The following is a 27697-nucleotide window of genomic DNA, read 5'->3' on the forward strand; positions in this document are numbered from 1 at the left end:
GTCTGTCATGGAGGGAGTGCTGCATGGTTGGAGGTGCCATCTTTTGGATGAGATGTTAAACTGAGGCCCCCATTATCCTGTTCAAAGAAGAGCAGGAAATCCTCCCTCATACTCTGGTCATTATTTATACAATCTGTCCCTTATTCATACTGTGAACTGATTAGCATGTCTAATTAGGCTAACAATTAATTTCTGATTATGACATTTTCTCTCTGGTGAATACAAGGAATGCTCACTATATTCTCCTACCATTTTCTAAAGTTAGGAAATTTATTGTCTAGAAATTCTTTATATCCCTGATACTGGGAGCACTTGAGATGACACCATTCCTTGTGACCATTGTTGGGCAATTTGGGGCTGTGTTGTCCTGGGAGTGACCATTTATCTGCACTCCTGGGACAATCTAATCTTATCACAACAGCACTGAACAGCTAAGGAACCTGCTTACCTTTAAGCCTTTGGGCTTTCTTACCTCTGCCCTTTACAGCAAACACCCCGGCCACACCTTCTCTCTCACCTTTACCATCTGCTTGATCCTAAATCCCAATCTACATAAGATTACGCAGGATATACAGCGTGGAAACCAGCCAGTCAGCCCAACAGTCCATGTTGGCATTTATGTTCCACTCAAGCCTCCTTGCATCTTTCCTCATTTCTTCTGAATTCCTGTTAGATTTCTTAGTGACTATCATAATGATGGCCTCCAGTTGTGCTTATCCTCAAGTGAAAATAATCACTATCAAAAGTCTTCATAATTTTAAATACCACTCACCCCTCGGATAACTCTTCTCAAGAGGAAAAAAGGACTCAGTCTATTCATCCTTTCCTGGTCTGTATGCCCTTGCATTTCTGGTATCATCCTTGGAAATTTGGTCTGCACTATATCCTTTTAATAGATAGAATTGTATGCAATATTCTTAACTGTGGTGTAATAAAGGTTTAAAAACCAAAGTTTAGGCTAACCTCCCTGCTTTTCAATTCTGTCCCTCTAGAAATAAATAATTTTTTATGGTCATGCTCAGTTGTGGTGCAGGTTTTAGTCTTTAGTATATTTGTAATCCTGTAACCCACCCAGACTTGCCTTTTGAATAGGGAGTTTCAAGCGCCAATTATTTGATTGTTCAAAATCATAAATGTCCTCCTGTAATTTGTTGGAGTCTTCCTTATTCTTGACTACCCCCCACAAACTGATATCACCTACAGATTTATAAATCATATTTTTAATTGCGATTTACGTAGTTAAGTACATTTTGAACAGTAGCAGCAGTTCCTGCACAGCACTCGCTGCCTTCTGCCTGAGAATAGCTACTTTGTACCCAACTCTCTGCTTTGTAACCTGAAACTATTTACAATCTTCTCTGCAACTTGTCCTGGACTCTGCATTCTCTAACTTTATTCTTTAGTCTATGGTCCCTTTTGAAAATGTAGATGCATCATATCAATTGCATAAACACTATCGCCTCTCTGTTTTGTCCTCAAAAAAAAAATTCCATTAGGGTGGTGAAGCAGGACTTTTCCTTTTCCTTCCACAGATGTTAAGTTACCTGCTCTGTAATTCTGTGGCCATGTTCCATACCCCTTCTTAAATAATAGGTGCCTTGAAAGCCATCTGCCAGTCATAGAGAAATACAGAATGGAAACAGGATCTTTGGCCCAACTTGTCCATGCTGACCAAGATGCCCATATCCCTCAATAACCTTTCCTATCCATGTACCTGTCCAAATGTCTATTAAATGTTGTTGTTGTTGTACTTGCCTCAACCACTTCTTCTGGCAGCTTGTTCCATATATGCACCACCCTCTGTGTGAAGAAGTTGCCCCCTCACAACCGTTTTAAATCCTTCCCCTCTGACCTTGAACCTGTACCCTCCTGTTTTTGATTCCTTTTCCCTGGGGTGGGTGGTGGGGGGGGGGGGGAGGCTGTGTGCATTCACCTTATCTATGCTCCTATTGATTTTATACTCCTCTATGAGGCCACCCCTTGGTCTCTTGCACTCCAAGGAATAAAGTCCTAGCCTGCCCAACCTCTCCTTGTGACACTGGCTCTCGAGTCCTGGCAACATTCTCATAGATAGTCTTTGTACTCTTTCCAGCTTAAACTTTCCTGTAACAGTGTAACCAAGACATCTTTCCTATAACAGGGTAACCAAAACCATGCATAATACTCCATTCCTCTGGCTCCACACCTTTTTTTAAAATGTTATTCAATGTGTGTAACAACGACTCTTATATAGATTATTTTAAAATGCAGGCATGCAATCCATCTACACCAGGGGTTTTATTCTATTTCAGTTTGATTTGCTTATTAAATGTACTACTTTATCTATTTTAGAGGCACTCATTTCTTTATCTGTCTCATCATACAATGTTCAATCAAGTTCATTTGCTCTAACTCCCTGCTAAATATGAAAGTGAGATAATTACATACCTTTGCCTTTTTTCACCGTCATTTCCTGTGGTATTCTCCTGTTTTTCCCTTAAGGCCCTATTCCAATCTCACCATTCCTGTTTTATTGATGTGTGTGTGAAATGTTTTGCTATTTTGTTTTGTATTCCTTGATAATTTATTTCATAGCTCCTATTTGCCTTCTTTCCTAATTCCTTTGCATTCTCTCCTATAACACACTCCTCTGATGTCTATGTACTTAATGTATGTTTGCTTACCTACAATTGTGTCTTTAGTCATTCATAGAATCTTGTGTGTTGAACTTGTTCTTTTCTTTTAATGGAATATATTTTTCCTGCATTCTGAACATTATTTTTACATGCTTCCCATTCTTGACTCCCAACATGCAAATCACCAACCTTGCAGTCGAGCCCCTGCCTGCAACGCTTCACCTTCTATGAGCTTCGGAGTACTTTTTTTTCAGCCATCGATTTATTCAAGGAACAAAAGTCAGAGTCATGGAGATAAAGCGCACAGCAACAGGCCTTTCAGCCCACCAAGTCCATGCCGACCATCACCCACCCATTTACACCAATCTAACTGGATAGCTTTACCAAAGCAGATAGTGCTGTTGCCCACAGCTTCAATGACCTGGGTTTGCTCCTGACTACAGGTGCTGCCTGTGTGAAATTTATATGATCTTCATGGCCATCTGGGTTTTCCTTGGTACTTCTGTTTTCTTCCACGTTCTAAAGACTTGTTAGTTGGTAAGTCAATTGACTAAATTACCCCTTGTGTAGCTGGATGATAGGAGAATCAGGGTGAGTTAATGGCCAATATCAGTTCACAAATGATTAATGTCCCCTTTCGAAATGGTCTGAAGCACAAGTAGTGTTTGCCAACATCTACTTTTTGACAAACAGCAGGTCTCTTGGCTGAAGCTAGCTTGTCTTTTCAGTAAGTCTTGAAGATTATGTGTAGATGATGCATGTTCGAGTGCACTCACAGAAATTAGTTGTTTTGGCCAGACTATGTATCCATTACATTTTGTTCAAGTTAGCAAACCAAATTGGAGTTTTGACCATTATTAGCACATTATTGTTAAATAGTTTTTTTTGTATTTTTTATTTTGAAGGGGTTAAGGCGTTTATAATGGATTTCCCTAACAAATAACAATTTTTATAAGATTCAACTGGATCACTAGCTTTTAATATACATATGATAACACTTCAAATAAACAACATAAATTAATCAAAGAAACTGTAATGTTCCAAAATGGGCATTTCTTGCTATCACTGATCCTTTGTAGGGAAAGAAAAACAGAATAGATTTGATTCTCATTGTAGGTAATTTAAAAATCTGTATGAAATGAAAACTGACAATTCCTTCTTTCTCACCCCGAGCTTTTCATGTGTACCTCTTCAACACTCTGTTTTGGAATGTCAGAAACAAAGGGATAGAAAAGTTCTTTTCATCCTCCCCAGATAGAGGAAAGGAGCAAAAATATCTTATCAAGGGTCAGTCATTCTCAAAAGTGGATGCTACTATTTATCAGTGGTATGAGGTGCTATATCCATTCCTCACACTGATTCTTGGCCCACAGTTGTAAATATTTTTCCTGAGAGAGAATTTTCAGACTGCGTGTTCCCAAAGTGGTACATAATGTCTATGAACCTCGTGCTAGGTATTAAGGCACATTCTGCACAATCTTCTGGTATCTAAATCAAGGTGCCCATCAAACAATAAGCACTGTACATCCAATTTTCCTAAGAGGTAGATTTCCTGCCAAATGCAGCAAATTCTGGCAATAGATATTTCTATTACATTGAAGTGCAGTAAGTACAGTTACATCTCTAATCTCCAGCATTATTTTAATTTTTGATAATGTTTACTGTTACTGTTTTTATTTGTATCATTGAAAAATCCAAATTAGGTAACACTATCTATAATCAGATGAGGTTAATTAACATTTGATGTTAATGCCTCAGTGGCAATAAAGCAGGGCACTTCCATCACATTCCAAAAATTAAAAGTATTTCACACAAAATATTTCTTCTCTTGTAGGGGATTATGAAAAAACATCCATGAAGTGTTTTTTTTGTGAACTTGAATGGTTAGAGCAGAATATGCTTATATTCTTGATTCCTCCTAACAGTTCCACTCCCCTCACCTGCACATTAAAGCAATCCCTCTGTGAACTACAATGCCATCAGTGAACAGTAGGTTTAAACTAACTAATGGTAATTAGAATAGTTCCTACAGACAATGGTGGAACCAGTTTTTCTATGCAGAGATGCAATTATACCAATGCTACTTTCAACTGTGGATTAATGACTTTTCATTTATTCATTTTTAACCACTCAATGTAATTTAAAGAAGATGTATTTTGATTTACTGTATACACAATAATAAGTCTATATGGGGATGCTTGGGATAATCCCCAGCTAGTTATTAGATATGTTACATGTCGATCTGAGTTAACAATTTTTTTCTCTATATCTGGCCAATTTGTGTTTATAAAAAAAATTAGTGAAATAATTTCAGTTATCAGCCCAATCAGTATATCAATAAAATTGAAATTTTGCTATGTCTTGAAAATAATTTTCATTGCTTTTAAATGGTCTTCAGTTCAGATGTTGTGTAAATATGTGTACAAAGACAGGTCTCAATGTGGGTTTAAATTTTAGCATAAGGGTTACTTCTATCCTTACAATTCATAGTCTGAAATACTGGTCAATTACTCTCAGATATATCCAGTTGAAAAAAAAATACTGGGCCAGATGGTCTTTGCCTTTAGCTGGTGATGTTGCGGGAAGCTACAGGATGTATGCTACTCACTGTGACTTCTGCGCCTGTGTAGTCAAACATGGGAGTGAAATGAGCTGGAAGTGGAATGCTGGTGCACCTGACCTCCTCCTCCATTACATTACTTGTCATTTGAGTCCAGTATCAATGTGCTGAAGAGATGGACTTTACATGCCGCCCATCAGCTTTGCACCAGGGATGGTGGCGTAAGAACCAGAAACCCATCCATTTGAAAGGGGTCATCGGTTCTAATTTTTAAAAAAAGGTTTGTGTAGATAACTAGTTTACTTATTTAATTATTTGCTGGCATTTTGAAGTCTTTAATTAACATGACTTAAATACTTTTTGAATAGTTTTTGATTGCCTTACTGTTAGTAAGCTAAAATCAGATCCAAAAGCCATCAACAATGGTGAGCAATCAAAGACTGTCAAAGCCTTCTGGGGCAGCATTTTTGGATTTAGTGCCTCAAGCCGCCTTGTTGCTGAGAGCCTATTGTTCCTTGCCTTCATCTCCCAGGTACTGGGGCTGAATCGGCTCTCTGTATCCAACAATATTTAGTGCAGACAGGCGGGTATATCAGGCTGAGAGTTTGGGCAGCTGGTCATCTAGCCCTTTGTTTACTTTATGCTCATATTATTACTGAAGGCTTGCAATATTTGAAGGAGAGAAAGAAAAGTAATTAATATGTAACCTTTTCATTCTTTTTAATATTACAGGCAATGCTCTAAATACTCTGTAGGCCAGCCAGCACACATGAAAAGAGAGAGAGAGAGTTAATATATCTGGTTGGTGATCTTTCATCGGGACAGGATAAAGTTAGCAATAAACAATCTTTAATGTACGATGTGAGTGGGGAGAGAAGTGAATGGGGAAGATCAAAAATTAGGTGGAAAGGAAGATGGAGTGTTGAGAAGGGGTGATAGTGGTCATAACGGGACAGTTAAAGAAGCAAGAGACCAGTCTAGTGAAGGTATCACTGAGAATCAAAACCATAACCAGAAATTACCAGAGGATAGTACCAGGGATGCTGGAATTATGAATTATTCCCCATTTCTCTCTCCCCGCAGATGCTACCTGGCCTGCAGAATATTTGTGACATTTTCTATTTAATTTCAGTATTTATGTTATTTTATTTTTGTATATTCCATTTTACTAAATATCCACTACATTGATTTTTACAAGTACCTTCAAGATATCATGTCTACCCAACCACTTCCTTCTGATATGTGAACTCCAGAACCTGCCAGACTTAGTCTGACATTGTAAAATTTGGGTCTGAGATTAAAAACAGACTGAATGTAAATCCAGTACTCAGTTGTATAGTGGGTTTGTGGTTCTCATGCCAGTCATCCCTGGTGCAAAACTGAGGGGCTATGTGCATAGTACATCCAGCCCACAGTAGGCTCATGGCAGCAAGTTATTTAAAGAAAAAGTAACAACAAATCTATGTGAAAGAAAATAAGGCAAACTTCTAGTCATGAAAGAAGACAAAATAATTAAGGCTTTTATGACCTCCAAGTTGACATTTTATAACTGTTTAAAAAGATTTTTCCTACTGGCTTGACATGGATAAATTTTGTAAATGTTACTATGTACATAAAGTGTTATTAAAAATTGGGTTGGTTTATATAAGTCTGGTAACTTCTCCATGAAGACCTACTGGTAGTTAGCTACAATTTCAACTTGGGTGTCACACAAATTTTTATTAAGAAAACTGATTTTCAGTGTAATTTCCCTATGGACTATATATTGTTTGTTTCCTCATGCAATTCCTTGTGGTAAGTTTCTGATTTTTGACTCAAATAGAGAAGGAAAAATGACAGTTATGCCTTTTCCAGGATAGAGAAAATAAAAGCAAGTGGTCCTTCCATGGCAAAGTCTACTGAAGTTATGGAGGCTGTGACATCTGCATCTTGGGACTAATGCTGTGTACTTTATTAATGTCAGTGGATTTAGTATGCAGTTCATGCTTTTAAGTCTTAATTTATAAGGACCTTTAACTTTTCCCTTCAGGTCTTCACATGCTAAAACAAAGGCTGAAGCAGCAGATCAGGCTTCCCATGCTGCAAGCAATGAATCCAGTATTGCAAGGGCAATCGCCAGGGAGCTATCTCCAACTTTTTACCAACCAGGTACATTTTATAATTTAAAATTATGTGGACATTTTGATTTAAAATCAAACGGATTCTTCCATAGAATGGGGAACAGTTAAATTAACACATTGAGTAACTTTGCTCTAGGTTGATGGGTCAAATGCCCTACTTTCAGATCATGGCACCTTAAATTCCTTTGCAAAGATTGTGTAGTATTTATACATTCGTTGATTTAACAAGCCCCTTTCTCCCAGTGAAGTACCAATTACATTAAATTACAAGAGGAATTCTAGGTCTATGTCAAATCCATTTTAAAAGATCTGCTTGAAATATAATTGATCTGCCTCTACACAATATCTTACTGAGTTTTCTTAGAATTGTGTACTTAGAATGAGTGTGTGTGTGATTGTGGATGGGTGTGGAAATGGTGGTGCTGGTGAGAGGATCAAGGAGGGAAAGGAATAGATGAATAGATTTTCTCTGGGAAGTCAGGAAGTATGGGTTTCCGAACAAAAGTTACATCTTGTGTTTCTCTGTTACTTCCTGCACAATAGCCTGTTGTGTAATTAGGATGGTATTCCTAATGTGAGAAGGAATCTGTTGAATGCATTTGACTCTGGGAATAGGGGAAAGGTGGAATGTTGGCTGAAAGTGAGGGTCTGATTTCATGCAGGCAAGCTTATTAGGTTTTGAGGAGCATACATCACCTACTGGCTTATAAGCATCTCAATAAAGGCATTTACGTCATGGCCCCAGAACTTGCTGGCTGCTTTAAATGCTGAAATTCCTAAGGCCCAGGAATTATGGCCTGAATGAATATATAAATACAAGTATTAATATGGAGGCATGAAGCTTTTTTTTAAACAAAAAGACTTCTGTGACCAATCCTTATCTTAAGAAAATATTGCTTGCTCTCACATCGACTCTCCTCCCTAGCTCCAAATCATCATTCTCACCTTTATCCAATAAAACCAAAAGCGGACAGGTGTTTTATAAGTTTTTAGTTTTTGACCATACACATCCTTAAATATAGGGCTGGATTGTGTTCAGTGTGACGTGCGTCACACATTCAGTCTCCATGTGATCTCCGCGGCTGCACAACCCTACTGCAACCTCAAGTCCAGTTCAGTTGGAGGACCTGCTGTTGTGCCTGCCTATGAAGTGAAGCAGTCCATGAACAGCAATTAGGTCCCAGGTGATGGATCCTGAAACTCTAGCCAGAGCTCTCATTATGGCCTTCTGACAGCAAAGGCCTTTCCAGATCTTTCTAAATGTCTTTATAATTTGAGACATTTAAAAACAATTGAAATAGATCTAAATAATTACAAATGAAATTTTTTAAAAAATTAAACACCTAATTTAATTTTGTTTTAATTAAAAAAAATGTACCTTTTTATTTACCTCCTTCCGTTTAGGTCTCCAACCCTATTTCAAATAAGTAGGGTTGTGTTAGATTGAGCATACACAGTACATACAGAAGTCAGGAAAGTGCTGCACCTCAGTCGTTGTCCTCTTCCACACATCTGTTGATCCAGGGGTTCAAAAAAAGAGTGTAGGGAAAATCTACAGAGCAGGCAGTTTAACCTCCATGGTGAGATGAGCTTTGGAGACTGATAGGGGAAAGAATTAGCAGTCACTTAGATAAGTCTGGATTGAATAGGGAAAGGTAACAAGGCAAGACGTATCTAACTTAGTGGAATTATGGTGAAGTAACAGAGAGGATGTTTGTGGAACTGTGGTTGATGTGATATATATGGGCTTCCAAAAGATATTTGACAAAGTGCCATATAGTATTAGGCTTGTCACCAAGATTGAAGGCCATAAAACAACTCTAACAGCATGGTTAGAAAATCTTAAAAGGTAACAAAAACCAAAGTGGTAACCTGTTATTCTTTAAAAAGCACTATTAAGACTCCTCATTGTTGAATACCTGTTGAGTCATGCAAGTGCACAAATATCACAGAGTGGTTAGTATGGAAGGCGACTGTTTGTCCTGTTGAATATGTACCAATTCATGCAAGAGCTATCCAACTATTCCTGCTGCCCTGCCCTCTCCCCGTAGGTCTGCAACTTCTTTCCTTTTGGGCACTTGTCCAGTTCCCTTTTGAATCTAACCATTGGCTCTGCTGCACTATTACTCTTAGCAATGCGTTCTACATCATAACTATTTATTGCAAAACAAGAGTTAGTTACTGGTTTATTTGTTTCTAGTTGCTGCTACAATTTTAGATTGTTTCTACAGGATAATTCTGCAGGTGCTGAAATACTTCCTTGCTGATGACTTCTAGCCTTCATGAAGGAGGTCATCACTGAAGTCATTTCAGCCTCAAGACTCTTCATCAGAACTCGTGAAGGGTCTTTAATCTGAAGCTCTAATTCTGTACTCTTTCCAATAATGCTGCCAGTTGCCGGGTGTTTCCAGCATTTTCTGTTTCTGCTCTGCCTGCATCCATTGAGAGCCATACTGCTGCAATAGTGAAGTCTTACTGGTTTGCTGAAGCAATGATTCTGATATCTGTCTACCTTGAAGGCACCCCACTGTGTTCAGCTGAGTGTGTCTCAAGATTCGCCATGATATATGGCATGCTACAGAGACTTGTTATGAGAGAAACAGACCCATTACCATCATCACCACAGGTGAGGTAAGGAAGGAAGCCTGCATCCTAGGCTCCCTTTATTGTTCTGACTGTATGTGAAGAACTGATTCAAGTGCCATGTCTAATTTAATAAATAATCAACAAGCACAAATATAAATACTTCAATCCATTTTGATACATTGAATGATTGGGAGGTGTACAGTAATTAAAATAGACAGTAAATGGTCTTTAGCCAACTTGTTCCACTTTCAGCAAATCAGCAGCTGCTGTAATGAGGTAAGTTTGTTTAATCCAATTTGGATAATTTTCACATTGACCGCATGATTTATTTATGACTGGCAAAAATGTGAATCCTGGGCACATGGCCATTTGAAATGGAGCTGCCTTTGTACTCTGCCAGTTTTGGGTTCCACATCAGTTGATAGGGAACCCTGACCAGACTAAAGATTGTGATTTAAGATTCTTTGCTTAGCCAGTAAAAACAATCACATGCGTTCAAGTCTTATTCAAGAGAATTCTTTACATCACGTGCTTTCTGCCTGCCGATCATAAGGCATGTGATTATATAAAATTGTTGCACTTTTTTTTTGTTAATATGGACATAAAATTCTTTAGTGCTTTCACATGTTGAAGTGGTACACTGTGGAATGCTGCACCCCTTTGGTGCATGGCGATGAGGATGCCATATTCTTCTACGTATGATATTGTGCAGTAGAACTGGCCTTGTCTTCACATGAGTAGTGAGGAGCAGGTGGAGCATGCCTCCCTCCGCTGGCAGGGGAGCACTTTGACTGGAGGCAGCTTTGGCCTAGACACTGAAAAGATCTCAGTGAAAAGGCAGGCAACTTCCTCTGCTTCCTCTGATATAAACCTTTGCTTGCCTTTTTCCAGACGACTGATTTCTCCCATTCATTTGCATTGGCACCACACTACATACACCAGCTTTAACTTGGCACAGGCTCAGTGGGCTGCTTTGCCAGCCAGAGAGCTGAGAAGTCAGGAAGTTTACAATGACCCAGTGGACACCGTGAGGATCCACTAATGCAACATAAGGGCAGTGAAAAGTGCCAACACCAATCTAAGCCCACATCAGTACTGGATCTCAGAAAACTGGCTAAATCCCAGCACTTGCACTGGTATTAGGGATAAACCCTTGGTTCAGTGTTTTAAGTCAATGACCTCATGAATGTCATTGACCTGAAATATTAAATGATTCTCTTTCCATGGATGCTGCTTGACTATCATAGATAGATGCTTTGATCACTCTTTAATGCAATTTCTGATCCTGTTTAAACTTGTGCATGTTGAATATGGTTGGAATTATAAAGAGTGATGTTAGTTTGTGTTTTATCTTGGAGTTGCCAATCACACCCCACCTGAAAATCAATTAGGAAATTGAATTAGCTTTAACATTTTATTATGGTCAATCTTTTTAATAAATAAGTGTGGCATTGAAATGAGAAACTTGAGTAGAAACGCCTTTTCTCATTCTCCCAGCTGTGATGCCTTATTTGGGCATTATATTCAAGGGCCTTGTTGAAAGCGTGTGCTAACACGGAAGTCCCAAACTTCCTAAGAGGTCCATGCAGTTTTCATTACCAAAGTGCTCTGATGTTGGACTCCTCATGAGCCCAGCTCTGGAATGCCAACTTCAGCAGTTACTCTGCAAAATCTGTCTGCTGAGCCCATGCCACGTTAGACTTGGCACAGATTCTACAACTCTATTCAATTTAATGGAGAAGAAGGGCTACAAAAGAAAGATAAGAATAAAGTTATTTGCATTGTATTAATTGTAAATGTTTTTAAAACAATGTTCATCATTTTTTTTGTTTAATTTGCTCATAATTTAAAAATATAAAGAGATATTTACAAACATTTCAAACATTTTTACAACTTTGGCAGCCGGTTCAACCTGGGATTCGCAATTAAATTCAGCCATGTGTGGAAGGGTAACCCTCACTTCCCAAAGCACAATTGTCCAACATTTGTTGAAGGGTGGAATAGTGGAGGAGTGGTTGATGGCTAGAGGATAAAGGCATCATGTCTGTTGGTTTGCCAAGCTGAGTTGGATCTACATGGTTTGGTGATCATCAGTATATTTGATATTAATAGAGTGAACAGCTCCCTTATTAGTGCCTAGGTCCTATAGGAAGAGTGATAATTAAATATTACATTTGTTCTAGAAATAACCTTTTTAAGCCTGAAATTAAAGCCTTAGACAACTTTTTCCTTACATTATGCAATTGGCTTAATTTAAATCTAAGTGGGGTAAAATATATAAATGTAGGTGAAGAGAAATGAAGAAATACTTAATTTTTAAAAGATAACCAAAAATTGAAGTCAAAGAAAATTGAATTTGAAAATAAGTCAGAAAGAAATGTAAACAAATTGTTTAAAAAAAACATAAATGCAATACCACTGGAGGCAGAAGAAATTATAATGATGAAACAAGGAAGCTCCTGTGAGAGTGAAAAACTTCAAATTAGTTGCTGTTAGGAAAGGGCAGCTTCTGGCAAAGGTCTCAGCAAATCCCCTAAATCTGATGTCTAGAAGCTAGAGTTCTAAGCACAGTCGGTGTAGAGATGGTATGTACATTAGCAGTGATCTTTCAGGATTTCTTAAGTGATCCCAACAAATTGGAAGTAGCTAGTAGCAACACTGCTTTTCAAGAAAGGAGGGTTAGGGACCAATTAGTCTGACAGCATTTGATGGTGGGGGGCATTATTAAGAAAGTGGTATTAGGGAACTTGGAAAATCATGACATAATTATGCAGATTCAGCTTAATTTTATGAGATGGAAATCATGTTTGACAAATCTAATGAAGTTTGTGAGGCGTAACCAAAAAGGTAAGTGAGGAATAACCAGTGGAAGTGGTATAGCTGGAGGTGACTCCAATGGGCACCCTTGGGACAACATAGTCTTTACAGTGCTCTATGGATTAGCATGTCTGCCAGGTAAACAAACTAACTAATTCTTCGTGGCCATGCTACCCGACCTGCATCAACACTTGCTCCAGGCCCCAAATTCAATCCCAACTCTGGAATCAATTGGCTCCAATTCTTTGATCTGCTACCCCCCTCATTGATCCCCACCATTCAAACTGCCTGTCCCAATTTTAACTCACCCATACCCCAATCAATCACTCATCATAATCGGTTCCTCATTGGTGGTTAGGTCTTACAGGGAAGAGTGATAATTAAATATTACATTTTCTAATTTTAAACTACCACCACCTGGAATCATAAAGGAATTTGACAATAAGATTGATAATTTTTAAGTTTGTGCCACAGAGACTGGAAGTCGGTATAGCTTAGTGACCACAGAGTAATAGTATGTGAATAGATAGCAGGAATTTGCATGAGCTGTGGATTAGAATGGGTGCAGGGTGGTAGGCCAGCCAGCAGAGCACTGGAGTTGTTTGTTCCTGCAATGTAACCAGTATTGCCAGGTATTATTTATCATCCATTTCTGGCTATTGTTGGGTCTCTCCATTGCCACACATTGGGAGTATGCAGAGGTCCTGCACAACCAGCAGTAGGAACTAACCATCTCATAAGTTGCCTAGCCACCAAGGTTGAAGGGTTCAGCAACAGTTGATCTGGGGCAGGACGGAGTGGGTGATGGCTTGATTAGGTGCACTCCCAGCTGCTTTAGTGTCTCTCTGTAAATAAAGTTCCATATCCCTACTAGTCAACTGCTATACACCCTTGACATTCTTCCTTAGTTGTGTTGGGCTAAACTGAATAAAAGCCCCAGTAGTGGCTGTTAGAACTTTAGTATAACAACCTTGTCATATAAACCAGAGGACGTTGTTCCTTTTTGAACAGCCTTCTCATGATACTATTGAAGCAAGTTTCACCATTCTGTTGGACCATTGTTCTATCAGTCTATTTTTCCTTGATGTCTACAACCTGCACTTTTTAAATACAGAATACTAAGACAGGTAACCCAAATCTGACATTCAATGATTATGACTCCACAGCAAGAGGTGAGATCAAATAAAATAAATTGTGTTATTTATGACCATGTAAGAAAGAGATGTCCATTGAATTTTTCATGGAAGGTATTTAATAATATCCTTCCCAAGAACAACACACTTCACCCATGATGACTTCAGAGTGTTCAAGGATGGATGATAAATAAAACTTGGCATACTGGTCATATTGCACGAATAATGGATGTAATTTTCTGCATGTATGCATGTGGCAGTTGATCTTGTACTTATATTCTCCAGACAGATTGCCAGTAAACTTTGGTCTAAGGAAAAATGATAATAGTTTTCCCAATATGTGCTGGTGGTGGGTGAAATTCAAGTGATGCTGCTCATTGTCAACCTAACATTTGGGATTACTTGACAGCTCACTGCAATGCAGTTCCATTTTCATAGAGACTGATCTTTGATTATTTTCTTTTATGGGTGACCTTGAGCTACTTCCGTGAAAAGGTTATTAGAACTATCATATTTACACTGAAGTAATGTAGAACAATCTACACATGCTGAAATTATACTGAATGGCTCGCAATAATTTGTATTTTTCAGGTCCAGAATATCAAAAGAGAAAACTGCTGCAAGAATTGGTAGAGAATGGGGATAATGTGGAAAATACTGACCAAGAACCCCCATCAATAGAAGAGCCTTCACCTACCCCACCAGAGAGTCCTGGAATCCATGAGAAAGCCACAACTCCACTTGAGTCATCTCCTGCTGTCACTCCTTCACCAAGCCCCGTGGAGACGCCACCAGAAGTCCGAAAGGTTAGAGAATCAAATCTCAAGATGGAGAACTCCAGCTACTTGAGTCCAGGCACTTGGAATGGGGAGCAAAATAAAAGCAGGAGCCTCACAAGTAGCCGATCCAACAGTCATCCTGGAGCACCTTCTGATTTATTGACAGTGCAGATTGAGAACAGATCAACTGCCAGCAGCCGGAATCTATCGAGGAGTTCTAGCCATCAAAGTAACAGAAGGACACCAATTAAAATGGAGGAACAGCTGCAAAACAGCTGTGATTTGGACATAAAACCCTTGGAAAGGATTGAAAGTAAACCTAGCACAACTCAAAAGAATAAACCAAGAGAACCCATCCCACCTAGTCGTAAGACTGATGCACAGTTCCATGAAAGTTATCACAGTTATGCTGTACGGCCGCAAGTAGGTCCCCCTCCATTGGATTTATTGGATGATGAAGTTCCCATCCCATCATTGTCCTTCAAGAAAGAAGTAATCCCAGAAAAACCCTCAGTACTAGAACCAAAATCAGAGGTCAAAATGAAAAAAGCAGTACCGGAATTGGAACCAAAGCCAAAACCTCGGGTGCAAGAAGCTGCACCACGTCCCAAACAGGAGAAACAGCTACATGCTCAGCCAGAATCCAGACCTCAGCCCAAGCCAGAACCCAAACCTGCACCAAAACCAGTGTCAAAACCAGTACCTAAATTAGAAAAGCAATCTGAAATGGAAGGGAAGGAGGTAGAACCATTTGATCAGGTGAGTTTATCATGTTGCCAAATGAATGAAGCATGGACTTACAAACAGACCTTTCATTTCAGACGATTATACTCTGACACAATGTAGGTTATGGGGCAGCCTGACCAACTTCTGACTTCATAAATCGTCCTTGTACATTTTTATATTTTCCTTTAGGATTGAGTTGTTAAACAGGTGAGCTACATTGGCATTTGCATGTTATCAAGGATTCAGTGGAAAATATATATAAAACTGCATAATTTTTAAAAATCATACCTTTATCCATAAAAATAACTGACTTATAATCATTGTAGTTACTATACCATCTCTCAGCACAGCAGTTGATGGCAAACCTCCACCTCCCCATCAGAGCACCATGTCAGTGAAACATGGGAAGTGAGACTAATTTTTTTAAAATTATTGTACAATACGCATTTTGAGCATTTTTCAATGCAACTCCAACTTTATTCCATCTATGCCAGAGACTGTTCCTGTGGTCTTTTTGTGGTCATCAGGTACTAACTCTTCAAATAAGCATTTTTAAGAATGACCATATAATGCATTGAAAGTTTTATTTTTGCCTAAAGTTCAGTTTTTCATTCTACCCTGTACTGATGAGTAGCAGTTTGCTGAACTAGCCAATCACAATTTTTAATAAACGCTTTAATTTTCTCTTTTGAGTCAAAGTGCTCCACTCCTATTATCTCTATGACTCATTTATGAAAGTCAAAGACATATTCCACATTAAAATGCAATTTATTTCATTTCCATGGAGAGGCTTGGAGCAAGGATAAAGGCAGTTTGAATTTACAGTGGAGTGCACAATGAGATCCCAGTGTTTCATAACCCACAATAAAGTAGAATAAGAATAATTAAGCAGTATTCCATTGGCAGCCCTCATTTCATTAGCCATGGTATCAAAAGGAACAAGATTTTTTTTTTTGCACCAAATAAACCTTAATATGCCTGTCACTTGTCTTCCACCAGCCCACTGGGTGAAGTTCTACCTAGTTTTGTTCCCCAGCCACAGCTAAGAAGAATGTTGGCAGCTAAATAGACTTGAAAGTAATAGTGATTTTCAGCCCATGCATGATACAGGTTTCCTGTTAGCAACAGTGGGCTTCTATGAGAAGCCTTGCAATTCATTTTTCTTAAGTAGTGTTTTTAAGCTATTTCATCAACCAACACTAACCACTTTTAATATCATTTAGCAATCTTATTGCCTGCAACAAATTACATGACTAACCTGACTGGTATTTTGTTTAAGAAGTTCTGAACACATGCTGCCAAAACTATGCCAAAGTTGGGATTGGGATTCTGTGGATCTCTGCTTATTTTTTCTTAACAATCTAACTGTTTCCATGGTAGCCATGACCATTATTTTTGAGCATGTTGCTTCTTCAGTGAAAATGTTGGAACAGAACAGTCACGGCCTAGAAATTAGATTGCATAACACTAGTTATTTCAGTGCTACACAGTTAACCATTTCTGGGTCATACTAAACTGCAGTGGGCAGAGGCCAGTCTCACTTAGTCTCTCCACACAAGTCAAACTTAGTGATCAATTTTCGTAACAAAAGTGATCACATGGCATATAAAAATCTTGCACTGTGCAAGTATGGGAACTGGAAACTCCGTGTCTCCCAACCAAGACTCCTCCCTACAATTGGAATTCTACACCTCGTCAAGTTCAGGACCAATGTTGATTGCCCAGCTTCCCCAGGAACAACCGTCATTGGCACTCTTCGGAAAACTTGGACTTCACAGTGCAGTGCTGGAATGGAATCTTTCTTGCCTTTTTTTTTCCCCTTGATCCCTCCTTTCCCACACACATATTTCCTGGGGCTCTATTCTCCAAGTTAACCCATCTTTTCTACTGATGGCCCCAGACTGGCCCACATGTGCCTCCAGACCCACCAATGTGGTTGACTCTCAGCTGCCTCCTCAGCTCAGTTGAAATTTGGGGATGGGCAATGAATGCCAGCCTTTCACAAATGTCTACATTGCATAAATAAATAGAGCTCAGCCTCCCCCACTGACCAATTATTTGAATGGCAAACTGAGCCACAGGCCTGATCGAGTCTGCAGTGATGGGCCCTCTCTTCTCCTTGGTCCTTGGATATTCAGTAGAGGGCACTGACACTTCTGTAACAGTTGTTAGTGTGCCACCGTGACCACCAGTGTATCCAATAGTACACACTGGAATTTTTTGGTCCATGCATTGTTTCTTGAACATCTGTATTACAATGTGAATGCAAGAAAAAAAAATGAACCTCATAAAAGCTAGAAAGATAAACAATTAAACCAATTGCATGAGACCAATAGGCATTAGATCAATGTGTGAGCCAAACTGCAATATTAGAACCAAATGACATCAAAAAATAATTCAGGTAGAAATCAAAAAGAAACATGAAATGTAATCTGGATGATACTATAAAAGAACTGCCTAGACATAGGGCAATATTACCTAATCCTTTAGTTGTTAATAACATGTAGCTAATTAGGAATGTGTGTCTGGCAAATTGTACTTTTGATTAGAGAATAATGTACATGTTGGTCATATGGTCTCACCACTCACTAGTATGACACAGTCATCCTTTATCACCCTTTCTGTGGATTTGTTTGAAACTTGATAAGATATGAAGTAAAATTAGTAATTTTTTGATGATTAAATGAGTTTCATTTCTTTTGTTTACTGCCTTTTGGTTATATATTTAAATGGTAAAAATATGTAAAATTATTGATAACAAATATCATATTAAAAAGATGATGCCCAGTATTTAATCAAAAAATTTTGGTTGGACATGATTTCTGTAAGAAGAAGTTACTTTAAATCTATTCTCAATATATCATTTAAGTCAGTGGAATGCTGTTGTTTTGTGCCACTGAGCTTAATGTTTAGTCTCATTTCAACATGTTATTGCACTCAGAAAATTTATTAGTGGTATAACAAAGAATGAATAAATAGACAGTTTATTTGTTTTCACCAGTTTTTTTTCCCCATGCAATTAGCAGTTCATTTTTCTGATGGCTGACAGTTACACTGAACTATATCTTGATTGCAATGGGTTTTGCAAGCAGAGGGAGAGATCTTGATTGGGAAACTGGTAGTGTAGGGCTAGAAATCTCATTGTACAGTGCCACATTTTGATGTGCCATAAGATAGTCTTTGATGCAAAAAGCAATCAGTAGGGTTGATTTATGTGGAGAGATTTAGTAAAATTATTGTATGTTCCAGTTTAGAAGAATGAGTTGCGATCTTATAGAAACAAGATTCTGAGAGGGTTTGACAGAGTAGACAAGAAAATGGAGAAACATTTGAGGCTATTTTCTTTGGTAGGAAAAAAAATGGAATTTTTAAAATGGTAAGAAACTGATAAATGTTGGGCATGCAAAGGGATTTGGGGCAGAGCACATTGCGGATACCAGGACTGAAGCACAAAAAGCACAGAATTCTTACTGTGGTTATACCTCTTTGGTGAGACCATAGCCTGATTGTCGTGTGTCCGCTTAGTGCCTGTACAAAGGATACATTTGGGTGCAGTGCACATTTAGTAGATTGATTCCTGGGTGAGAGGGATGTCCTTCATGGAAGGATTGAACAAAGTTGGCCCAAACTTGATGAGCTTACAAGAGTGAAATATTGAGAATGAGGTGTCTCATTGACACAAGGTCCTGAGAGAATTGACTAAGAAACTACTGAGAAGCTGTTTCTGCTAACTGGAGGGTCAGAAACCGGAGGGCACAATCTCAGAATAAGGGCTTGGCAATGTACAACTGACAAAAGGAGATACTACTTTATTCAGAGAGTTGTAAGTCTTTGGAACTTGCTATTCTAGAGGGCTGTGGATGCTCAGTTGTTGAGCATATTCAACATTGAGACTTGCAGACTTATTTTGGACAAGGAGGGAATTGGACGATATGCTGATTAATGCAAAGTTGGACTAATATGGGTGCACAGCCAACTCCTGTTTTGATGTCTTTTGTTATGATATTTGTCTGATTTGTGCTGAATTTAGGCAGTAGTTCCAGAGGCAACCAAGAGCAGGCTGGCTCAAGGACCATTTGGCCTGCTAGCTGAGAGCTATTCAAAAATATCCATCTTTTTATTTTGAAAATCAGATTAGTTACTGGTTGGGTATTAAATGAGCATTGATTTGAGCCCTTTCTAGATGGAGCAAAGGTACTAGGAATTGAAGACACCTAGAAACTCAGGACATGTGGTACAACAATATAAAACGTGAACGCATAATTTGCAAGATGCAAAGATCACACCCATGGAGTGTCTGTGATGGGCTAATGACAAAAGCTTTGGGGGGACGGGGGGGAGAAGAGGAGTTAGGGAGAGGGAGGGGTGGAGGTATGCCTCCTTTGACATTCAGCGACATGCAAAAAGGATTGAAGTCAATTATCTGTAGCCTTTTTTAAAATGTAATTTAAATTTTAAAAAAATATTTTTTTTTCCTGTGCCACCTCATCTGCAGGCCTGGAATCCTCAATACAAGCACTAAACTTGGCATATGACTGGCTTTGTGATTTCCCTAATGTAGTTCTGCAGGATGCCAGTGAGACCAGGCTGTGCTGTCAGATTCCATGTGGAGTGCAGCAGCAAAACACAGTGACAGAAAAAGTTACATACTATTGTGTCGTGGCTGATTTACAGTGGCTGAGTTACTGGATTACCAGCCAGGAGTCTGGACCATAGGTCCATTTTGAATGGTGGAAGGGCAACTTGCATACATGTAATTAAATGCAGATGGAATTAATAAAACAAGCAATGCCAGCCCCTTGTAACAATAACATGAAGGTTGTGGATTGTCATACAAAAGAAAGTCGGGCTCATGGTGTCGGAAATCCTGCCATCTTTTCTTACTCTGACCCATATGTGATTCCAGACCCACCAATATGGTTGTGGTCTTTCACCTCCATTGCACAGAAAGCAGAATATTTTCAAAAATATCTTTTTTAAACGTATGGTCAGATAATGCTATTGCAAGAATATCTGACTATTTCTAATCCTGTAAAGACTGTATGACATGAAAGATGCCCATTCCAGATTACTGAATTGTCTTTCTTATAAGATTCGTGCTAAAATGAAATAAATATTTTGCCCATTAGTTCTAAAATGAGTATTGGAAAATATTGGCATTGTGTAATTTTTTTTTAAAAAGGTAATATTTTCACCTTTTTGAAAGAACAGGTGATGAAGAATATTTCAGTCTAGGAACTGTGGCTTAAAACCAGGACATTGATATTTTTAAAATTTATTTCAGGGACCTAATACCGTTATGATTGCCATGGTCATTTTACTGAACATTGGCTTGGCCATCTTGTTTGTGCATTTCCTCACATGATTTGTTTCTGAGGTAAGAAGCACATTTTACTACACTACTCGTCTATATAAAAAAAACATTTATGGTAGTACAGTTAAAAGCCCAAGATTTTCTTGTAACAATACTTATAACATTAACATGCTTTATTTTTAAAATTCTATATGACCTCTTTGCAGAAGCCTGTGTGTTCCGTCTGTTGTTGAGAATAAGGAAGATGAATTTTGGAAGATTGTACATCCTGCAAGACTTGACACTGGAGACACTGCAGAAACTGATTACAGTGGCCCTTCTTGAAGGATCCCCTGATCTGTTTTCCATCACCAGTTTGTGCCCTACAGTTTTGCAAATGAGATACATTGGGAGACGTACATCTGAGCTGAATTTATTTGTAGAAACTAACAGCTGCCTTACTTTTGCCTGTGTTTATATTATACAGTACTAGCTGCCAAGGATTGTGCTCGAAAGCTTGAATTATTCTATTGTACAAAGGAAGTTGGGGACTCGGGTGGGGGGGGAAGAGAGAGAAAAACAGATTCTTATGGTTCTATTTCATAAACAAAAAGTTGAGTTAGTTCAGGGAGATCTTGCTCATGTATTTTTGTAGCTTGATGACTTTTTGGTTAAAATGAGTAAAGAAAAATGATTTTCAATATGGATATAACTATACATATTTAACATACTTAACTGAAAGATCTAGGGCTATATTTTCCTCTGTTCACTATTTCTGGTTTTAAAAAAAAGTTAATTGGTGTTCCCTAGTTTAGACTCCTCTTTTACTACTTAAAAAGACCTTCAGATGAAAGCACTCCCTTTAGAGAGCGACTTTTGGAAAAGGAAACGTGGATGCCATGCACTGCATTCATAGGGCTTTTTATATGTCATGAAGGGAAATGTTGGTCTACTGTGAATTTTTAATTAATTTTTCTCACTTTATTACTATTCTAATCAGATGAGTAAGAGAACAGTGATTCATGTTTGTTGCATGTTTTAACAATGTGCTGTTTATAAATCACATTTTTAAACTAATTATACTGTCCTGCCATAAACAGCATGCATTTTTGAATAACACTGTAATCATCTAAAGAGAATGCACAGATTTGCTCTTAACATCATTTTGCTTTCAGATTTAAATTGATTAAAAACTCATGGAAGACCAAAACTACTTTGCAACAAAATTTAACACTTCATATTTTGAATGCCATGTTAGTTAGAAATTGTGTACCTACAGTTTGTAACCATATATTTTTGAGAAGATTTTTTGGCACTTTGAGAAGTTGTATATCATTAAGGTACAAATCACAGACATTTAAAAAAAAAATGCCTAACAGTATTTCTGCCAGTATATTCAAAGTGGGAAAAGTCAGATTAAACCAGAAATTTCACACAGTACTTGCTAATTAATTGCTTGCAGATTAGTATTTTTCTTCTTTTTGCTAAAATACAAAATGTTACGAGCTGTCTTTCTTCCTTTTCTCTGCATGTGCGCACTTTGTAGAATGTTAGCATAGATGGTTTTAAGCCTTGTTTCACATGTAACAAGGTATATATGCTTTTGTGTGGATATACATTCAGGACTGTTTTTTGCTTTGTAAGATTTATATATAAAAAGTATAAAATTACCTCAGAGACGCATGCTTCTCCAAAATTTTGATTGAAATGCTTATTTGGTATTTTCAGGTCTTACTACAATTTGAATAATTTCACCAGCCACGTTGAACATTTATCTTCCAAATATTTATTCATTTCTATAAATGTTATTAAATACTGTCTTGTTAGGTATTTCTACATGAAGAACTTTGTGGAATGTGCTCATATAAATCAGAATGTATTTATAATTTACGGCTTATAATGGTTTAGAAAATTTCCTTCATGAGTTGAGTATCCAAGATATCCTATAGTATTATTCTTGTGAGGCTGTATTCTTTCACTGCCATATGATGTGATGTGATAATTAATTGAAGTGAAATGAGTTGAAAGTAATGTAATTGATCCACAAGGCATTTATTGCTTTGATATTATAAACCAAGAAAGAATTAGTGCCTTAAACAGCAGATATTTCCTATCACAAAATACTTCTGACATTGAATTTTCATTTAAAATGACCATTTTAAATCAGCAGTGCTTCTGAATTTAAAAGCTCTATTTTGAATGAAATGTCTTATAATCTTATGACATTTAGTTCTAGATCCAGCTGATCTTGTTACAAATTGTACTATCTGAGAAAGGTTATAAATTACAATGATCTCCTAGAACTTGTCATTCTCCAAAGCTCTGCTTTGTATGGTTCTTTTTAGAATGTTTCTTTTGACAAGTTAAAATAGGAAGGTTGATTTGAAATTCTTTTGGACATTGACAGGTTGTCCATCCCAACCCATCCCTTCCTTCTCTTTCCACCATATCCTCATCTTTTTCTTTACCTTGTTAGTGACTTTGATTTCAGCCATTATAATTTAAAGTCGGCTATCTTCTTGACTGTTTTATAACTGAGGAACTTGCAAAAAGATGTGACTGATATTAACTAACTGAACTTTGCATTAACAAAGAGATGATGAGGACATTAGACTTATGGCCTGCGTAGCACAGATTTGCTGACTACAGCTTTTAACAATGGCCTTTAAAAACACCAAAGCACCTGTCAATTTCAGGTGATGAACTTCCATTATGCAAATCAAAATTTTATAATATGGTTAGGTATCCAATTGCAGATTTAGGAGATGTGTGAGGGAATCATTCACTGTCTACAGTTCAGTCATCGGGCTGTTTAATCTGGGGCAGCATAAGGAGATCACTGGCTGAGGCAGTGGGTCTAAAGATTTTTCCAAGTCACATTTTTGTGTGCCAGGAGGAGTGAATGGTGCTGTTCACTGGTCTGTTGCTGCCCTGGACTCATCTCCTACTCACCCCACTTGCCACTTCCTGTACACACGAACAGCATCAAACCCCTGAATCTTTTCTGTTTCCAGGCCTCAAGAATGCCTCTGGCCTCCACCAAGCAAGAACAGGGTTATGGTGGGTGGAGGTGGTTGTTGTATATTCTGCTGGAAACTTGGAGTTGTTTTCTTGTCCAGAAGTGTTTAATTAATGCAAAGATTATACCCAACTTGTACCTGCATTTTAAAGCCAACTTTCTTAATCCATAGCAACTGATTATTCCACACCATCCAAAATTGAAAGTTACTTTTGTAATTGTTGCACAGGGTCAAGTTGTGGAGATCTTTGCCAAACCATCCTATAAATGTTGCAGTGGTTGATGTGTTTCGGTCTTTTCTATGTATGGAATCTAAATTTGAAATTATTTTTAAATTTGCACTTGAATGTATAATATGTTTTGGGAGGGAAAATATTTTTTCAAAGACCAGTTATACCTTTGATGTTAAGTAATGTGCAGAAGTAAAAGCTAACACAAACTTATAAAAAATTTAAAAAATAACAATTTTAAACCATAACTCTATCTCCATGAAAATATCAAAGTAGTTTTGTTGAGATATTCAAGAAAATATACAATCGCTTCTCTTTTGTGGGACCCACAATGAATTGCAGTAATATTTGAAATGATTCTGATTGAATACGTAAATTATTTTGGCAGGTTAACCAAATTTTTTCTGACTTTGAACTGGTAAGTGAATTTAAGAGATAATGGGCCATATTCATTGGTTGCTTGTCATCTGCCCTTGGACAATAGGTTGTAAATTTTTTGTAAAGCAAGTTACTGAAAGTGTGAGCTGATAACAGTACAATGTGAGAAACCAAGCATCTAGGACCCAAATGAAAAGGGTAAGAAACTGTGTCCTTAACAAACCTGTTTGATGGTTTATGAAGTGAACATTTCATGAAGATTGAGAAGGAAATGCATGTCAGAAGGAGTGAATTCAATGTCAGCCAAGGTTCAGAAAGAGAAATATAGAGAGGAAAAGGAAGATTTGATTATGAGCAAATGAAAAAAAATAAAGAGAAATTTACCACTTCTAAAATCTCCAACAATTGAAATCCTGAATGAAGGAGATTCCTTATTGTAATGCTTAATTTTAGTACCAGACAAGTAATTACATTTATCATGCTAGTATAAGGGTGCTTGGACTGAAGTGGGCAAGATTTAATTTTTTGTGGCGAGTTTAATTCTTATCTACTGTGGAAATACAGGAAATGTATGCCATTCAATTTCAGTGGTTAACCAGGCTGCAAGATGCAAACCTGATGCATGCAAGTGGAAGCCTGTTCCATATAATAAAATTGATCACTTTTATTGTAGGAAAATATGTCCATTTCATCAACTCAGCCAGATTAGAACACAGAACTAAACAATTGTAAACTTCAATTCTGACATACTGGATTTATTGTCACCAATATTTGTCACATATAAAAAAATAACGAGAAGCACTGTATGATAAAAGATAATCTAAATTCCAAATAGTTAAATCATACTTTTGGCAAAATGACTTCATGTTTTTGATTTTGAAAGCAATCAGTACAGTTGATTTTGAATATAATATTAATTTGTGGTACTATTTTATGCAAGTTTCAATGTATTTCATGACTCTTGAAATTCCAATTACTTGATATTCAGTAGTTTTCTGGATTGGTGCTGAGGCCTGGAGAGGAATTTAAATTTACTTTTGGAGCAGCATGTTATGCACACACAAACATGCACTCCTATGCATGTATCCTTAATGTGATTAATGATTGTGTGGAGCAGGACAACTCAACTCTGCCAAAAAATGCTGCATTATTTTAAATGTAACATTGTTTACAATAGAATACAACAGCCGTTAAGATGCTTTTATAATCCAAAGGCATGACTCAAATTAAATCTTGCTTCCTCCACTTAGTTACTATTACAGTATATGAATCAAAATGGCACTTGGTTTGCATTCCACTGATACTTGAACTTGATATCAGCTTTAATTGTGTTTTAAGCCCATTTTTTCACTCTTCCAGGACAAGGTTTTTGTCACTTGTACAGGAACCATGAGAGACTTTCAGTGCGACAAGTCTGTTGTAGGGACGTAACAATTAAGATACAGAAGCAGATTCATGCTCTGCCACTCAGTAAGAGCAAGGCTGATCTTTTACCTCACTGTCACTTTCCTGCACCAACTCCAAGGCCCTTTGCTTCCCCTAATATCCAAAATTTTATCAGTCTCTATCTTGACAATACCCAGCATCTGGACTACCATGACCCTTTGGGAGAATTCCAAAAGTTCATTATGCTCTGTGTGAAGAAGTTTCTTCTCATCTCTGAATGGCTAATACCTAATTTTTGGGACTATGATCCCTACATCTATCCTGTCAAGCCAGTAATAGTTTTGTATATTTCAAATGAGTTCATCTCTCACCTTATTTACTCGGCCAATATCTGTAGTGACATGGATTACAACTTGTGGAAATTTATGGCTACTAAACATAGATTTAACATTAATACTGTTTTGCCTCTGACTGTTTGAACTTGTGTTCCTTGTATTTCTTGAAGAATAGCAAGAGTTACAGGAATTTTGAGTTTCTTTATTTCAACTGTTGCTTACAGTAGCATAAGTATTGGTATTTAATAGAATTTGCAATACAAGGTCCTAACAGCAATTAACTTTATAATATTGGGTTTTCTCCCAAATGCAGCAATAGTGAAGTTCTTAATAAATGTAACCTACAACTTTATCAGGACTTGCAATTCAAAAACTAAATCATGGTTAGGGTCAGAACAGACTGGATAGATTTTCTTTTGGTTTAATAGAAATTTGGAACCAATTGAGTTTTTGTTTTGCTGCATCTCTGAAATGAAAAGCTTAGTGTTATTACTTCAGATTTGGGTCAGATTGGATTGATAACTATATGCTCATTGTTAATGTTTTTAAATTTTTTGAAACCTAATGAGCTATGTGATTTTTACAAGATTTGCATTACATTGTGTAGGACCGAAGAAAGTGATAGAGCAATTTCAAACTATTTTTATTATTGCAATTGATAGGGTTTAGTTGAATAAGATTTTAATCAGTCTGACAAAGAGGTCATTGAAAATGATGGAAAAAATAAGAGATTGCACCTCAAGTTTTTCCTACAAAGAAATGAAGCTGGTGAATAGCCCAAATAATTTATATTCTTGGTAACTTCACATCTCAAACATATTAACTAATGTACAGTAAGTATTTTAAACAAATTAAAGTTTTGAATGTTGTATTACCCTCTGTTTCATCATATTGCATTGCCAAATCTTCCAAGTGAAAAAAATGCCTCAAGTTCCCACAGGCAAAGAATTTGGTATGAGCACTATAAACACTGTACAAAACTAAAACCTTGTTAGTTTATTTTATGGAGATATTAATGTTTTCTTATTTCTTAATCATACAGATTTTTCTTTTCACATATGCTATTAAATAAACATTTTTCATTCTTTGGATTCTTTGTATTGATCCTTTGTTCAAAATCTTAATGTTTTCTGCTAAAAGTTGACATTGTGTACTTGCTTATTGTGGGTGTTCTATAAGTAACTTGAGAATCCCTGAGGGTTTCAAAACTACTCAAATATTGCTATTCAGTGGCAACCACCAAACGTATCCTTCCCCAACAAGTACTGGCTCATCTTTGATATACCACTTCCACAGTCAAAATACACACCTGCCTAGTGGCTGCCAATGAGAAAGATTACAGGTCCACCAGCATTTAGATCATGCATTCCACTTTAGTAAAACTGCAGAGAAACTACATGAATAAATATGATACCAATCTGTGCAAGAAGGCTAATGACAAGGTGACCAGAAGTCTGAATAACAGAAGTTTTAGCAACTGTTTTAAATAGAGAAAGGCAGAAGTTTAGCAGATTATTACCCAGGTGGCCAAAGAAACAGTCACCAATGATAGTGTCATGTAGATTGGAAAACTGAATACAGCATTCCAGAATTCTTAAATGGGAATCATCCTCAGTTTATTTCATTTATCAATTGGTCAGTATCCTGGAATTCCCTCAGGGGAATGCTATTAAACCCAAGGCCTGCAAAACTACAACATAGGAAGTAGTTCCCCCACTAC

General features: G+C 37.4%; 1 protein-coding gene across 1 annotated transcript in view; it reads left to right on the forward strand.

Annotated features, from left to right (window-relative positions):
- The window catches only part of jph2 (junctophilin 2), a 79348-nt gene extending 52328 nt beyond the window's left edge, over positions 1-27020 (forward strand). Inside the window, exons 3-6 of the mRNA XM_052031087.1 lie at positions 7205-7323; positions 14423-15369; positions 20621-20713; positions 20857-27020. Of these exons, the coding sequence (XP_051887047.1) occupies positions 7205-7323; positions 14423-15369; positions 20621-20701 (1147 nt within the window). The 3' untranslated portion in view covers positions 20702-20713; positions 20857-27020. The remainder of the gene's footprint in view (positions 1-7204; positions 7324-14422; positions 15370-20620; positions 20714-20856) is intronic.
- The last annotated feature ends 677 nt before the right edge of the window (positions 27021-27697 follow it).

Source organism: Pristis pectinata, chromosome 16 (assembly GCF_009764475.1).
Source record: "Pristis pectinata isolate sPriPec2 chromosome 16, sPriPec2.1.pri, whole genome shotgun sequence".
NCBI classification, from domain to species: domain Eukaryota; kingdom Metazoa; phylum Chordata; class Chondrichthyes; order Rhinopristiformes; family Pristidae; genus Pristis; species Pristis pectinata.